Source organism: Amphiprion ocellaris, chromosome 9 (assembly GCF_022539595.1).
Source record: "Amphiprion ocellaris isolate individual 3 ecotype Okinawa chromosome 9, ASM2253959v1, whole genome shotgun sequence".
Taxonomy (NCBI): Eukaryota; Metazoa; Chordata; class Actinopteri; family Pomacentridae; genus Amphiprion; species Amphiprion ocellaris.
Genome location: NC_072774.1, coordinates 1,518,159 through 1,533,359, shown reverse-complemented (window position 1 = coordinate 1,533,359; position 15,201 = coordinate 1,518,159). Strand labels below are relative to the sequence as shown.

At 42.0% G+C, this 15,201-nt stretch overlaps 1 protein-coding gene across 1 annotated transcript in view; it reads left to right on the top strand.

The window, feature by feature from the left end:
* The window catches only part of pitpnc1b (phosphatidylinositol transfer protein cytoplasmic 1b), a 32,907-nt gene extending 18,563 nt beyond the window's left edge, over positions 1-14,344 (top strand). The window contains exons 6-10 of the mRNA XM_055013806.1: positions 1,059-1,151; positions 1,361-1,516; positions 7,991-8,054; positions 8,189-8,275; positions 12,208-14,344. Coding sequence (XP_054869781.1) covers positions 1,059-1,151; positions 1,361-1,516; positions 7,991-8,054; positions 8,189-8,275; positions 12,208-12,365 — 558 coding nt within the window. The 3' untranslated portion in view covers positions 12,366-14,344. The remainder of the gene's footprint in view (positions 1-1,058; positions 1,152-1,360; positions 1,517-7,990; positions 8,055-8,188; positions 8,276-12,207) is intronic.
* The last annotated feature ends 857 nt before the right edge of the window (positions 14,345-15,201 follow it).

Here is a 15,201-nt window from a genome sequence, read left to right as displayed (position 1 = left end):
TTGGAGATTAAACCACAAAACAGTCGATATAGGAAGTGCTCGCTGAGCAATCAATGCCAGAAAAATAATTTGAGAATTATTTTCATGAACATTTTGATAGATTTGCTCAAGAATACCAAACGTTTCATGATTCCAGATACAAAAGAGTGTAAAATATGACGTTTTGTTGGAGCTTGAACTCTAATATAGTCGATTTAGTAAATGTTAGTTGACCAATTCATGACAGAAAGTTAATTTAGGAACTATTTTGATAACCATTTAGGGGATTTGGTGGAAAACACCAAAAGTTTCATGATTCCAGGTACAAAAATGTGCAAAATATGATATTTTGTTGGACATTCAACTCTAATACAGTCGATTTAAGTGTTAGTTGACCAACCAATGACAGAAAATTGATTTAAGAGTTATTTTGATGAACATTTTAAGAGATTTGCTTGAAAATACCAAAAACCTTTAAAATATGAAGCTTTTTTTGCAGAATAAACCACAAAACTCTCGATCTACTAGATCTACTACGAGATCTACTAGTCGACCAACTGATGACACAAACTACATTTATGAACCATTTTGATGACGATTTAAGAGATTTGCTGGATTCCAGGTTCCCAGTTGTGATGTTTTGCTTCTTTTCTTTGCATTCCTTACTAGAATTTTTGGGTTTTTGTGCACTTTCATCTAAAACCTGCCCATTGTTGCAGGATGCAGGACTAATAACAGAGTATTTCGGCAGAGGGAACATCTCCAGCTCATGGAAAACAGGTTTTAAAGTGCAGCAACATGTTCCGGGAGATGGTTCAGAACTGGCTTTTATCTCACTGCAGCTTTTTCTGGTTTGTTTCGGCTGAAATGAACCAGAAAGTTTTTAAGAAGATCAGGATCCTCTCTGGGAAAAGTCCTGTTAAAGTCCGTCCTGTTGCTGCTGCGAGTCCTCAAGGTGGATACAGAGTTGTGTTGTTGTGTTGTGTCGTGCTGTGTTGTCGTGTTGTTGTGTTGTGTTGTGTCGTGTTGTTGTTGTGTTGTTGTGTTTTACCTCTAACCTCCATCTTGTGTGGTTTCAGGTGTTTGGAGATTCTCCCACTCCGGCCGACAGCGTTTGTTTCCTGGACATCCTGAGCGACCCGATTCCTGAGAAGCACTACAGAGAGTCGGAGGTAAAAACACACAAACACACCTGGGAGATGACGACAACGACAACCAGACAAACAGGTTAAATCATCTTTTCTGCCCACAAACCTTCAGCTCAGATCAGTTCTCAGATTTCACCAACCACAGAATCCAAACACACCAGTGAGATATTTCCCGCCGTCCCAACATCCGCAGGGTTTCTCTTCCTGCAGACTCAGCTGTTCTCTATCTGCAGGATCTGAGTCTCTGGCGGTCAACTAAAACGGGTCGAGGTCCTCTGGAGGACGGCTGGAGGGGTGACCAGGAACCCGTCATGTGCTCCTATAAGAGGGTCCAGTGCAGCTTTGAGGTCTACGGCTTCCAGACCAGAACCGAGGAGTTCATCCACCGAGTCAGTGGAGCTTTATTTTAATTCACCGTCTAAAGACAGGAAACACAAAAATCATCACAGCTGGGCAGTTATTTAGAGTTTAAATCTGTCAGGTGGTGAATCTCCACACAAACAAGATAAGATAAGATAAGTCCTTTATTTCTCCCCACGCCAGGGGAAATTTACATTGTTACAGCAGCTAATGTAGCAATAGACGTAGTAATAGGAATAAAACAATAATAGAACAGTAGTAATAATATTTACAGTATGTACAGGGATGAGAGATGAGGATGAAATAGTGCAGTATTGACACACTGTAAGACAATGACAGTATAAAGTGGCTTAAAAAAATAAAGTTTAAAAGTGCAAAGATGTAGCAGTGCAATAATGTCTGTGCAAATTTTATGGTTTGGGATGATATGATATGAGTCCAGTTTATGTTAACATCAGCCAGTGATGCTGATGTTGTTCAGTCTTACAGCAGATGGGATGAAGGACCTGTGATAGCGCTCTTTCTTGCAGGGTGGATGTCTCAGTCTGCTGCTGAAGGAGCTGCTTAAAGACCCCACAGTGTCATGCAGTGGGTGAGAGGGATTGTCCATGATGGATGTGAGCTTTGACAACATCCTCCTCTCACCCACCTCCTCTATGGAGTCCAGGGAACAGTCCAGGACAGAACCAGCCCTCCTGACCTTCTGTTTAGTCTCTTTCTGTCCCTTTCAGTGCTCCCTGCTCCCCAGCAGACCACTGCATAGAAAATAGCAGACGCTACCACAGAGTCATAGAATGTCCTGAGCAGAGTCCTGCACACTCCAAAGGACCTCAGTCTCCTCAGCAGGTGGAGACGACTTTGGCCCTTCTTGTACAGAACCTCTGTATTGTGTGTCCAGTCCAGTTTGTTGTTGAGGTGAACACCCAGGTATTTGTATGAGTCCACCATGTCAATGTCCAAACCCTGGATGTTCACCGGTGCAGTCCGGGGTGTCCTCCTCCTGCGGAAGTCCACGATCATCTCCTTCGTCTTACTGGTGTTGAGCTGCAGATGGTTTCGCTCACACCAGTCCACAAAGTCAGAGATGACCATCCTGTACTCCCACTCGTCCCCCTCAGATACCCAACAATGGCTGTATCATCGGAGAACTTCTGGAGGTGACAGCTCCCAGAGTTGTAGTGGAAGTCCGATGTGTACAGGGTGAAGAGAAAGGGGGAGAGCACTGTCCCCTGTGGACCTCCATGCTGCTGACTACCACATCAGACACACAGTCCTGAAGCCTCACGTACTGTGGTCTATTGGTGAGGTAGTCGATGGTCCAAGCAGCCAGGTGACAGTCTACTCCTGCTCCTTCAAGCTTCACCCTGAGCAGAGAAGGCTGGATGGTGTTGAAAGCACTGGAGAAGTCAAAGAACATGACCCTCACAGTGCTGCTGGGTTTCTCCAGGTGAGTCAGTGATCTGTGCAGCAGGTAGACCACTGCATCATCCACTCCAATGTTCGGTTGGTAGGCGAACTGCAGTGGATCCAGATACTGGCTCACCTGGGGACGGAGGTTCCTGAGGACGATCCTCTCCATGGTCTTCATCAGGTGAGAAGTGAGGGCCACAGGTCTGAAGTGGTTAGGCTCCCTGGGGTTCCTGGTCTTAGAGACAGGAACCAGGCAGGAAGTCTTCCATAACAGAGGAACCCTCTCCAGACTCAGGCTCAGGTTAAAGATGTGCAGCAGCACCTAACAGAGCTGGTCTGCACAGTCTCTAAGGAGTCTGGAGCTGATTCCATCAGGACCTGCAGCTTTCCTGGTTTTGATCTTTTTAAGTTCACTTCTCACCTGATCAGCTGTTATGGAGAGGCAGGGGGAGGGTGGCAGGGGGAGGGGTGATGGTGGTGGTGGGGGGTGAGACGAGGAGGGGTGATGGGGCTGTATGTGGAGTCCGGAGGTGGTAGAAGACGGGGATGGGAGGAGGGGTGCTGTTGGTGGTGTTGGTGGTAGAGAGCTGAGGTGTGAAGAAGGAGCTGGCTGGTCGGTGCTTTGATGAGAGGGGGGAGGAGTGGGAGCAGAGTCGAATCTGTTAAAGAACAGATTCAGCTCATTGGCCCACTCCTGGCCTCCTGCTGCAGCTCCCCTCTCATGGCCTCTGCTGTAACCAGAGATGGATCTCAGGTCTCTCCAGACCTCCCTTGTGTTATTGTCCTGCAGGTGAGATTCCATCTTGGTCCTGTAGCTGGCCTTGTCCGCCTTGATCTTCTTCTTTATCTCCTTCTGCACCCTCCTCAGCTCCTCTTTGTCCCCAGATCCAAAGACCCTCCTCTTCTCCTTCAGCAGGGCCTTCAGTTCCAGGGACACCCAGGGTTTGCTGTTAGAGAAACACCGTACTTTCCTGGTCGGTACGATGTTCTCTGCACAGAAGTTGATATAGTCCGTAACAGTGTCTGTCAGTGCATCAATGTCCTCCCCGTGTGGACCACACAGCACATCCCAGTCTGTGGTCTCAAAGCAGTCCTGCAGCGCCTCAGTGGCCTCGTCAGACCACTTCTTCACATACCTGGTGGTGGGGGGTTGTTTCTTCACCATAGGTATGTAAATGGGCTGCAGTCTCACCAGGTTGTGATCTGAGTGGCCCAGTGGGGGGAGGGGTGAGGAGCTGTATGCATCCTTGATGTTTGCATACAGCAGGTCCAGGGTTTTATTGTCTCTGGTATGGCAGGTCACGTACTGGGTGAACGTGGGGAGAGTGGCAGAGAGCGATGCATGATTAAAGTCTCCTGAGATGATAATAAGAGACTGAGGGTGAGATGTTTGCAGCTGGGACACTACACTGTGGATGAGTTCACAGGCTGCAGCCGCATCAGCAGAGGGAGTGATGTACACAGTAATGGCTATTACATGTGAATACTCCCGGGGCAGATAGAACGGACGCAGACTGACCGCCAGTAATTCTACATCCTTAGTGCAGAGCTGCTCTTTAACGCTAATGTGCCCAGCATTACACCATCTCTCATTCACATACATCATGAAGCTCCAACCCTTTCTCTTACCACTCTCCCTCACGTTCCGGTCCGCTCTGACCAGATGGAATCCGTCCAGAGTTAAAAGTGAGTCCGGAGTGAGTTCGTTCAGCCATGACTCCGTGAACATCGTGAGGCTGCTCTCCCTATACTCCCACTGCAGCCTGGTCAGCGCCGTCAGTTCTTCCATCTTATTCGGGAGAGACCTCACATTCCCCATAATCACAGATGGAACGGACGGCTTGTAGCGTCTCCTCTTCTCCCGACGCTTCAGTCCTGCCCGGCATCCTCTCCTCCTTCTGCGGAGCTCAGCTGGGATGTCTGGTCTCTCCCACAATGCCGTGGCTGAACGGGTCACCAGATGCGTATTTAAAAAGTTCCAAAAACAGTAGTAAACAAAGTAGGAGAAGCACAATTTGCACATCCATGTTTGTCCCGTACAAAAGCGTCACACCTACTTGATGAAAAAAACTTAAAAAGGGGAGAAAACTACAAAAATAACTAAACAGACCTAAAGTTAACTGGAGCTGCTGTAACTAGCTGCTGCTCTCACGGTGCCATCTTGAAAAAAACGAAACAAAACAAAAAAAACCAAACATGAGCTGCTAAAAAACCCCCAAAAAACAACAAATGAGTGTAGAATAAAATAAAATAAAATAAATTAAAATGTGAATTCAGCTTGTGTCTATTTGATGATTTGGAGTAAATAAACTTTACTTTTAAAAAAATCCATTTAAAAAAACACGACAATCTGGCAGAAAAACTGTGAAAATACTGTTGAATACTGTAACATTCAGAAAATGAATACTTGTACTCCTTAAAGTAATACAAATATTCAGTTTCAACGAAGTATTCAGTTTCATTCTTACAGCAAAACAAGTATTCAGTTTCATTCTTACAGCAAAACAAGTATTCAGTTTCATTCTTAAAATAGTACAAATATTCAGTTTCGTTCTTAAAGTAGTACAAGTATTCAGTTTCATTCTTAAAGTACTACAAGTATTCAGTTTCATTCTGAGTCTAAAACTGCGTTTGTATCAGGTTCAGCTAAATGATTAATCGATTAATCATCAACGATCACATTAATCTCCAACTATTATAAACTATTGATAATCAATTCATCTATTTCAGTTTTTTCTTTAAGTAAAAACGCCTGAAGTCTGTGATTTCAGCTCCTTAAATGTGAATGTTTTCTGTTTCTTTCCTCCTTTGTGACAGTAAACTGAAGATCTTTGGACTAAACATTCGTTGTTTTAATCTTGATTGACATTTTTCATAATTTTCGAGCTCAAACGTCGAATCGATGAATCCAGGAAATTAATCTGCAGATTAATTAAGAGAGAAATGCTCATTATTTGCAGCAGAAGTGTTCCTCATTGTGTTCCTGTTTGGAGTCCAGCGGTTCTGTTTAGAGCTTGTGAATGAGTTTCCAGCTGATTCTTATCTCCACTCTGTGCCGCTCAGATTATTTTTAATGTGGAAACAGAAGCAGCAGAAAATAAAACTCACTGATTGTTTGTTCTGTCAATGAAAATCTGCAGAATAGTAAACAATAGTCATCAGTTCTGTGGTTTGTTTGACCAACAGTTGAACCCAAAGATGTTCAGTTTACAGAAATACACGACAAACGAACAATTTATGCACTATTAGCCAATAAATGCATCACATTTAAACAAGTTTGAGCATAAATCAGCATCATGGTGATGAATTTTAACAGGTTTATAATAGAGATACAATGATTAATTGATTATTTGTCACTTTGAGCTGTTTTATTTTATTATCCCTTATTAATCCCACAAGGGGAAATTCTGATTTTCGCATATCCTCCCAACTGGGGGAGTCAGAGCGATGGGTCAGCCACAGTACAGCGCCCCCTGGAGCAGGAAGGGTTAAGGGCCTTGCTCAAGGGCCCAACAGTGGCCACATCGGGGCTTGAACCTCTGACCTTCTGATCAGTAGTCCAGAGACTTAACTGTTGCACCACCACTGCCCCACCTCTTGAAGAAAATGTCTAAATTCTGTGATTTCTGCTCCTTAAATGTGAATATTTTCCAGTTTCTGTCCTCCTCTGTGACAGTAAACTGAAGATCTTTGAACTCTGGGAAACTCTGATCCACATTTTTCACCATTTTCTCGCATTTTAGAGACCAAACAACTGATAGATTAGCCAGTTTGAGTCACTTTTAATTAAAAATAGTCTAAATTCTGTGATTTCAGCATCTTAAATGTGAATATTTTCTGATTTCTTTCCTCTGTGACAGTAAACTGAAGATCTTTGGGCTAAAAAAGACATTTGAGGAAACTCTGATCCACATTTTTCCTCATTTTCTTGGATTTTAGAGACCAAACAACTGAGTGATTCATCCAGAAAATAAACCAACAGTGGAAATAATCATCGGTTGCAGCTCTAATTGACAGTTTGTTGTGTTTTTCACAAAGAGACAGAAACACAGAAAGATTTATGTTACACAATTTTGCTTAAATGTGAATATTTTCTAGTTTCTTTTCTCTCTGACAGTAAACTGAAGATCTTTGGACTAAACAGGACAATTGAGGAAACTCTGATCCACATTTTCACCATTTTCTCGCATTTTAGAGACCAAACAACTGATCAATTAGTCAGTTTGAGTCATTTTTTCATAAAAACTGCACTGGGCTAATGAATATTTTCATTATCAGTTAGTTTGCCAAATATTTTCTCCATTGATCCATCAGCTGTTTGGTCTCTAAAATGTGAGAAAATTGTGAAAAATGTGGTCAGCGTTTCCCAAAGTTCAAAGAGCTTCAGTTTACTGTCACAGAGGAAAGAAACCAGAAAATATTCACATTTAAGAAGCTGAAATCACAGAATTTAGATGGATTTTACTGAAAGAAAAATCCTCTGATTCATCACTTGTCAAATTTTTTAAGCTAAGAATGAAAGTGAAACTGAAAATCTTTGAGGCATATCACTATTCAGTTTCACTCTAAGTAAAACTGAAAGTGATTTTAAAAAAATCACCAGTGTAAGTTTGGTCCACTTTGGAGCCTAATAGATCCTAACCTCAGATCTAAACTTAAATTAAGTCAAATTAACTGCTGCAACTAACAGTTATTGTTCTGGTTGATGATTTTCTCCATTAATTGATCAGCCATTTGGTCTCTAAAGTGTGAGAAAATGTTGAAAAATGTGGATCAGAGTTCCCTCAAATGTCTGGTTTAGTCCAAAGATCTTCAGTTTACTGTCAGAGAAAAAAGACCAGAAAATATTCACATTTAAGAAGCTGAAATCACAGAATTTAGACTTTTTGTCTTTAAAGTTGCTGAAACCGATCAAGTGAATGTCAAAATAGAGGACGATCCATTTAATAGTTGGCAATGAATTGGTTAATTATTGGACTGTAGCTTTAGTTGTGCTGCACAGATCACTTTACCTGCTTTGTGTTGCATTTCATATACAACAGCTGCACCATTTTTAATTCCATTTTCCCTCCTGACATGTTTTCTGTTTCCAGAACATCCGCGACATCCTCCTGGTGGGTCATCGGCAGGCGGTCGCTTGGATCGACGAGTGGCACGGTGGGTCCAAGTCACGGGATTCAATATTTACCACTTCAGAGATGCGAGATGAAACATTCACGACGATCCAGCTGTTGTTTGTCTAAACTGCAGAATGAATATGTATTTCCTAACACCGCCGTTGGTTCCCGCAGGCCTGAGTCTGGAGGAGGTGAGGGAATACGAGCAGGAGATGCAGGAGAAGACCAACAGCAAAGTCAAATCCAGCCACAGCAGCTCAGGTGAGGAGGCCGCTGGATGTAAGAGAGAAGCAGATGAAAAGAAGTTTGAAATGTATATCTGCGCTAATTATTCATCCATTTAAATTCCAGCTCAGAGAGGTGAAAACACACAGACTCTCCTCCAAAGCACACATTTATAGATCATTAGCAAGTAAAAACCAAGCAGGTAATTAGTGTTTCTGCAGCCTGGCAGGTTGTCAATAGTTCTGTAGAATAGTACAAATTAATAATGGTGGCTTTAGTGCTTTATTTATTAGAGTAATAAACAAACTGGAACTGAAATGAAGAACTCAGCCTCAGATCTAAACATGAATTTAATCATAACTTGCATTTTTTAAAGGAGGAACCTTGGATTGTTTTAATTATCAACTATTTTCTGGAGGATCTGTTGTTTGGTCTCTAAAATGCAAGAAAATGGTGAAAAATGTGACTCAGTCCAAAGATCTTCAGTTTACTGTCACAAATTAGGAAAGAAACCAGAAAAAAAATCACATTTAAGAAGCTTCAATCACTGAATTTAGACTGTTTTTAATTAAAAATGACTCAAACTGATTAATCATTCAGCTGTTTGGTCTCTAAAATGTAAGAAAATGGTGAAAATTGTGGATCAGAGTTTCCTCAAATGTCGTTTAGTGCAAAGAGCTTCAGTTTATTGTCATAGAGGAAAGAAACCATAAAATATTTACATTTAAGTGTCCTAAAACCAAAGGTTTTAAGACACTGCTGGAATTTTCACCATCCTGGGACATTTTAGAGACAAAATAATAGAAAATAATCCAAAAATAATCAGCATATTAATTGAGAATGTGAAAATAACTGTTAGTTGTTGCCCTAAAGAGGCTAAAAATACAGACAATAGTTTCTTTTCTTCCTTCTAACCCTAAAATCATTTCACACCAGGAACTAACTGCATAGTAACTGAATAGTTTGTCCATTGATTGATCAATTTTTTGGTCTCTAAAATGTGAGAAAATTGTGAAAAATGTTTATCAGTTTCCTCAAATGTCTTGTTTAGTCCAAAGATCATCAGTTTACTGTCACAGAGGAGGAAAGAAACCAGAAAATATTCACTTTTAAGAAGCTAAAATCACAGAATTTAGACTGTTTTAATTAAAAATGACTCAAACTTATTTATCATTCAGCTGTTTGGTCTCTGAAATGTAAGAAAATGGTGAAAAATGTGGCTCGGTCCAAATATATTCAGTTTACTGCCGTAGAGAAGGACAGAAACCAGAAAACATTCACATTTCAGGAGCTGCAAACAGAATTTATGAGCTGTACTTTGCTGGATCTCGGTCCGGCTGCAGCTCCCTACAAGTATCCAGATGGCTTCGGTGCATCTGTGGGAGAAAAATGGGAAGAGAAGAGCAGTCAGGAGGCGTTTCACAACACGAGGAGCAGCGAGGAGGCAGAAAGCGAGGGAGCGTGCCCAGAAAGGAGGGACAGATGTGGAGCTGCTGTGGGACGAGGACGAGGACGGATCATGAAGTGATAATGCTGCAGCCACCTGCTGAACCCTCACCATCACCATCACCATCACCATCAGCATCAGCATCACCCTCACCATCACCATCACCATCACCATCAGCATCACCCTCACCATCACCCTCACCATCACCATCACCATCACCATCACCATCACCATCAGCATCACCATCACCATCAGCATCACCCTCACCATCACCATCACCATCACCCTCACCATCACCATCACCATCACCATCACCCTCACCATCACCATAAGCATCACCATCAGCATCACCATCAGCATCACCATCACCATCACCATCACCATCACCATCACCATCACCATCACCATCAGCATCAGCATCACCATCACCCTCACCATCACCATCACCATCACCATCACCATCACCATCACCATCACCATCAGCATCACCATCACCCTCACCATCACCATCAGCATCACCATCAGCATCACCATCACCATCAGCATCAGCATCACCATCACCATCACCCTCACCATCAGCATCACCATCACCCTCACCATCACCATCACCATCACCATCACCATCAGCATCACCATCACCATCACCATCAGCATCACCATCACCATCAGCATCACCATCACCCTCACCATCACCATCAGCATCACCATCACCATCACCATCAGCATCACCATCAGCATCACCATCACCCTCACCATCACCATCAGCATCACCATCACCCTCACCATCACCATCAGCATCATCATCACCATCAGCATCAGCATCACCATCAGCATCACCATCAGCATCACCATCACCATCAGCATCACCATCACCCTCACCATCACCATCAGCATCACCATCACCCTCACCATCACCATCAGCATCATCATCACCATCACCATAAGCATCACCATCAGCATCACCATCAGCATCACCATCACCATCACCATCACCATCACCATCACCATCAGCATCAGCATCACCATCACCCTCACCATCACCATCACCATCACCATCACCATCACCATCACCATCACCATCAGCATCACCATCACCCTCACCATCACCATCAGCATCACCATCAGCATCACCATCACCATCAGCATCAGCATCACCATCACCATCACCCTCACCATCAGCATCACCATCACCCTCACCATCACCATCACCATCACCATCACCATCAGCATCACCATCACCATCACCATCACCCTCACCATCACCATCAGCATCACCATCACCATCAGCATCACCATCACCCTCACCATCACCATCAGCATCACCATCACCATCACCATCAGCATCACCATCACCATCAGCATCACCATCACCCTCACCATCACCATCAGCATCACCATCACCCTCACCATCACCATCAGCATCATCATCACCATCAGCATCAGCATCACCATCAGCATCACCATCAGCATCACCATCACCATCAGCATCACCATCACCCTCACCATCACCATCAGCATCACCATCACCATCAGCATCACCATCACCTTCACCATCACCATCAGCATCACCATCACCTTCACCATCACCATCAGCATCACCATCACCTTCACCATCACCATCAGCATCACCATCACCTTCACCATCAGCATCACCATCACCCTCACCATCACCATCATCATCACCATCAGCATCAGCATCACCATCAGCATCACCATCAGCATCACCATCACCATCAGCATCACCATCACCCTCACCATCACCATCACCATCAGCATCACCATCACCATCACCATCACCATCACCCTCACCATCACCATCAGCATCATCATCACCATCAGCATCAGCATCACCATCAGCATCACCCTCACCCTCACCCTCACCATCACCATCAGCATCACCATCACCATCACCATCACCCTCACCATCACCATCAGCATCATCATCACCATCAGCATCACCATCACCATCACCATCACCCTCACCATCACCATCAGCATCATCATCACCATCAGCATCACCATCACCATCACCATCACCATCACCAGCCCTCAGAACAGAAATAAGCAGCCAGAGACGCACTCAGCTGCAAATGTCAGGCCTGCTGGGGGTAAACGTGTGTGTGTGTGCGTGTGTGTGTGTGTGTGTGTGTGTATGTGGTCGCCCTGCCCCCTGCTGGTCAGTCTGCTGAACCTCGGCATGATCGTATCAAAGGTAGAAATCCCAACATGGGCTCGCTGCTCTCAGTGTGCGATGATGAGAAACATGAAGCTGCAACAAATCTGCAGTCATTGCTCAACCTGCTGCAGCTGCGACCCCCTGCAGGCCGAGAGCTGCCACAGCGCCCCTTGCAGGCCGAGAGCCGCCACTGCGCCCCGGCTGACGAATGGCTTTCATTTCATTCATCTGCCGTAATAAAAGTAAATGGATGTCATTTACGCCGAAGAGGCCAATAAAAAGTTGGAGTGTGAGCTGAATACCAAGCAGGGCTTTAACCACGGTCCTCTCTGCTTTCTGTCGCAGGTTCTCAGGTCGTATCTCGTCCTGCATTCTCTCGTTCCATCTCGGCAACGGACGAACGTTCGCTGAAGAAGATGGGCGTCACCACGGCGACCATGTCGGACCAGACGGACTCGTCAGCGCCTCCGTGCCCCGTTCGACTCAACTCAACCCCAGAGTGACGCCTCGAACTCACCAACACTTTTATTTCTGAATAAGAAAACAAACGGTTTTTGGATCTGAGGTCGATAGAAGATAAACTCAACGTGACCTTCCCACGCAGCTGAACTGACGTTACATATTTTTGTGTTACGTCACAAGAATTCTGCAGAAAATATGCGCTCAGTTTAGTTTTATAGTTTCTGTCCAACCAAATCTCCACAAAATCAGAGCTTAAATCAAGATCCATTCAGAACTTCTCCATCTGGATTTAAATTTTGACCTTGAAGGTTCGTTCAAGGGCCTCAAATAAAAGGTTATCTTCCTTGGCTGCTATTTTTCGGATAAATCGATCAGCTGTTTGGTCTCTAAAATGCGAGAAAATGGTGAAAAATGTGGATCAACGATTCATTGTCCAAAGAGCTTCAATTTACTGCCATAGAGGACAAAAGAAACCAGAAAAAAAATCACATTTAAGGAACTACAATCCCAGAATTTGGACTGTATCTATTAAATAAGACTCAAGCTGATTAATCGATCAGCTGTTCGGTCTCTAAAATGCAAGAAAATTATGAAATGTGGATCAGAGTTTCCTCAAAAGTCTTGTTTTGTCCAAAGATCTTCAGTTTACTGTCACAGAGAAGGAAAGAAACCAGAAAATATTCACATTTAAGAAGCTGAAATCACAGAATGTATGTTTGTTTTTTTCATGTTTGGTCTCTGAAATGCGAGAAAATTTCCACAACGTTGGTCAACATTTACCTATAACGACATTTTAAAGAATATTTTCCTTTTCAATAATATTCCCAAAAAGATAATATAATGATTCATCATTCAGAGGAAGTAAAAATATTGTCATACCAACATTCAAAAAAATATTTTCCAGACGTTCTCAACATCTCAGAATAATATATATGTAAACATTATAGAACGTTCTTTTGTAACACATCATCACAAGGTTCGATGATAAAGAAAAAACATTCTTAAACCAAGATTTGGAGCCATTTTCCAGATGTAATCGAGGCCTTTTTTAAACAAAAGTACAGAACGTGTATGTAATGTGATGTATTAAACATGGAATATTTTGTCTTTTGTTAACAAAAGAAGGATGTTCTCAATGCAACGTTCAGTCTTGAGAATGTAATGGTTCTCAAAATGTTATCATCAAACATTTCTGGAACATTTTAGTTGTTTTGCATAAAAATACAAAACAAAACCAAATAATTTTTCTGCCTTAAGTTAACCTTAAAGCCTTCAATTGTCAAAAAATCACATTTTAGAGCATCTTCTAGCTGTAATTTCAATTTACTCTTATTTTATTTTTTTTCCCTCTGCATTGTTAAATTACAGATATCGAGGTAAATAATTTCAAAAATGTTTTAATTTACTAGTTAATAATAAGAATAAAAAAATCATTTAAAAAAAATCAGACCAAAACATCTGCATCATAAATATCCTAAAACATAAGAGGACACTATTTTGGCTTTATTTTAATCAATAAAAACATAATTTTGAAGATTATTTTCTGTTATTTGAAAGATGTATGATGTATATAAAGGTCAAAAAAATTATTTTTAACAGATATTTTGGAGACTTTCTCAATTTTGCTAAACTACAGATTATTGTTATTATTATTATTATTATTATTATTATTATTATTATTATTATTATTATTATTATTATTATTATTATTACTTTAACAGTTTTTTTTAAAGGGGTCAAAATTGTACATAAAGTTCACATGAAAATTCTGTATTTTTTTCAAATGGTAATTTGTTCTTTTACAATGTGTGACTCTAAAATTACAGTTTCTTTGTACTTAAATCGACTAAAAACATCCCTATTGTACAGATATTTGCAGGTATTTTAACAGCTGTCCAATGTTACATTTTACAGTTTTTTAATGTATATTTTCTAGCACTCTTGCTGGTGACCTCTATCGCCCCTCCTGCCTCCTTATGTAGAATTTGTGGGTTTTTCACAATAAAAGCCTTTCCTGCTACATCAGATTCTTGTGTTTTGTTGAGTAAATACTTGAAATGATGGGTCTTTAGAATTAGAGTGCAGTTTAGAGAATTGACTGGAAACGGGTCAAACAGACTCCGTTTAGCAGCAACAATATCTTCAATCTGCACCAAAACAACAACAAAGTGCCTTCAGGAGGAATCTATCAACAGTTTCCTGTGGTAGAACACTCATCTGGTGTCTCTTTATGGATTAAATGGATTCTCTGATGGATTTCTTTAGTTTCTCTGGCAGATTTCTATAGTTTCTCTGGTGGATTTCTATAGTTTCTCTGGTGGATTTCTGTAGTTTCTCTGGCGGATTTCTATAGTTTCTCTGGTGGATTTCTGTAGTTTCTCTGGTGGATTTCTATAGTTTCTCTGGTGGATTTCTGTAATTTCTCTGGTGGATTTCTATAGTTTCTCTGGTGGATTTCTGTAATTTCTCTGGTGGATTTCTGTAGTTTCTCTGGTGGATTTCTGTAGTTTCTCTGGTGGATTTCTGTAGTTTCTCTGGTGGATTTCTGTAGTTTCTCTGGCGGATTTCTATAGTTTCTCTGGTGGATTTCTGTAGTTTCTCTGGCGGATTTCTATAGTTTCTCTGGTGGATTTCTGTAATTTCTCTGGTGGATTTCTGTAGTTTCTCTGGTGGATTTCTGTAGTTTCTCTGGCAGATTTCTATAGTTTCTCTGGTGGATTTCTATAGTTTCTCTGGTGGATTTCTATAGTTTCTCTGGTGGATTTCTATAGTTTCTCTGGTGGATTTCTATAGTTTCTCTGGTGGATTTCTGTAATTTCTCTGGTGGATTTCTGTAGTTTCTCTGGTGGATTTCTGTAGTTTCTCTGGCGGATTTCT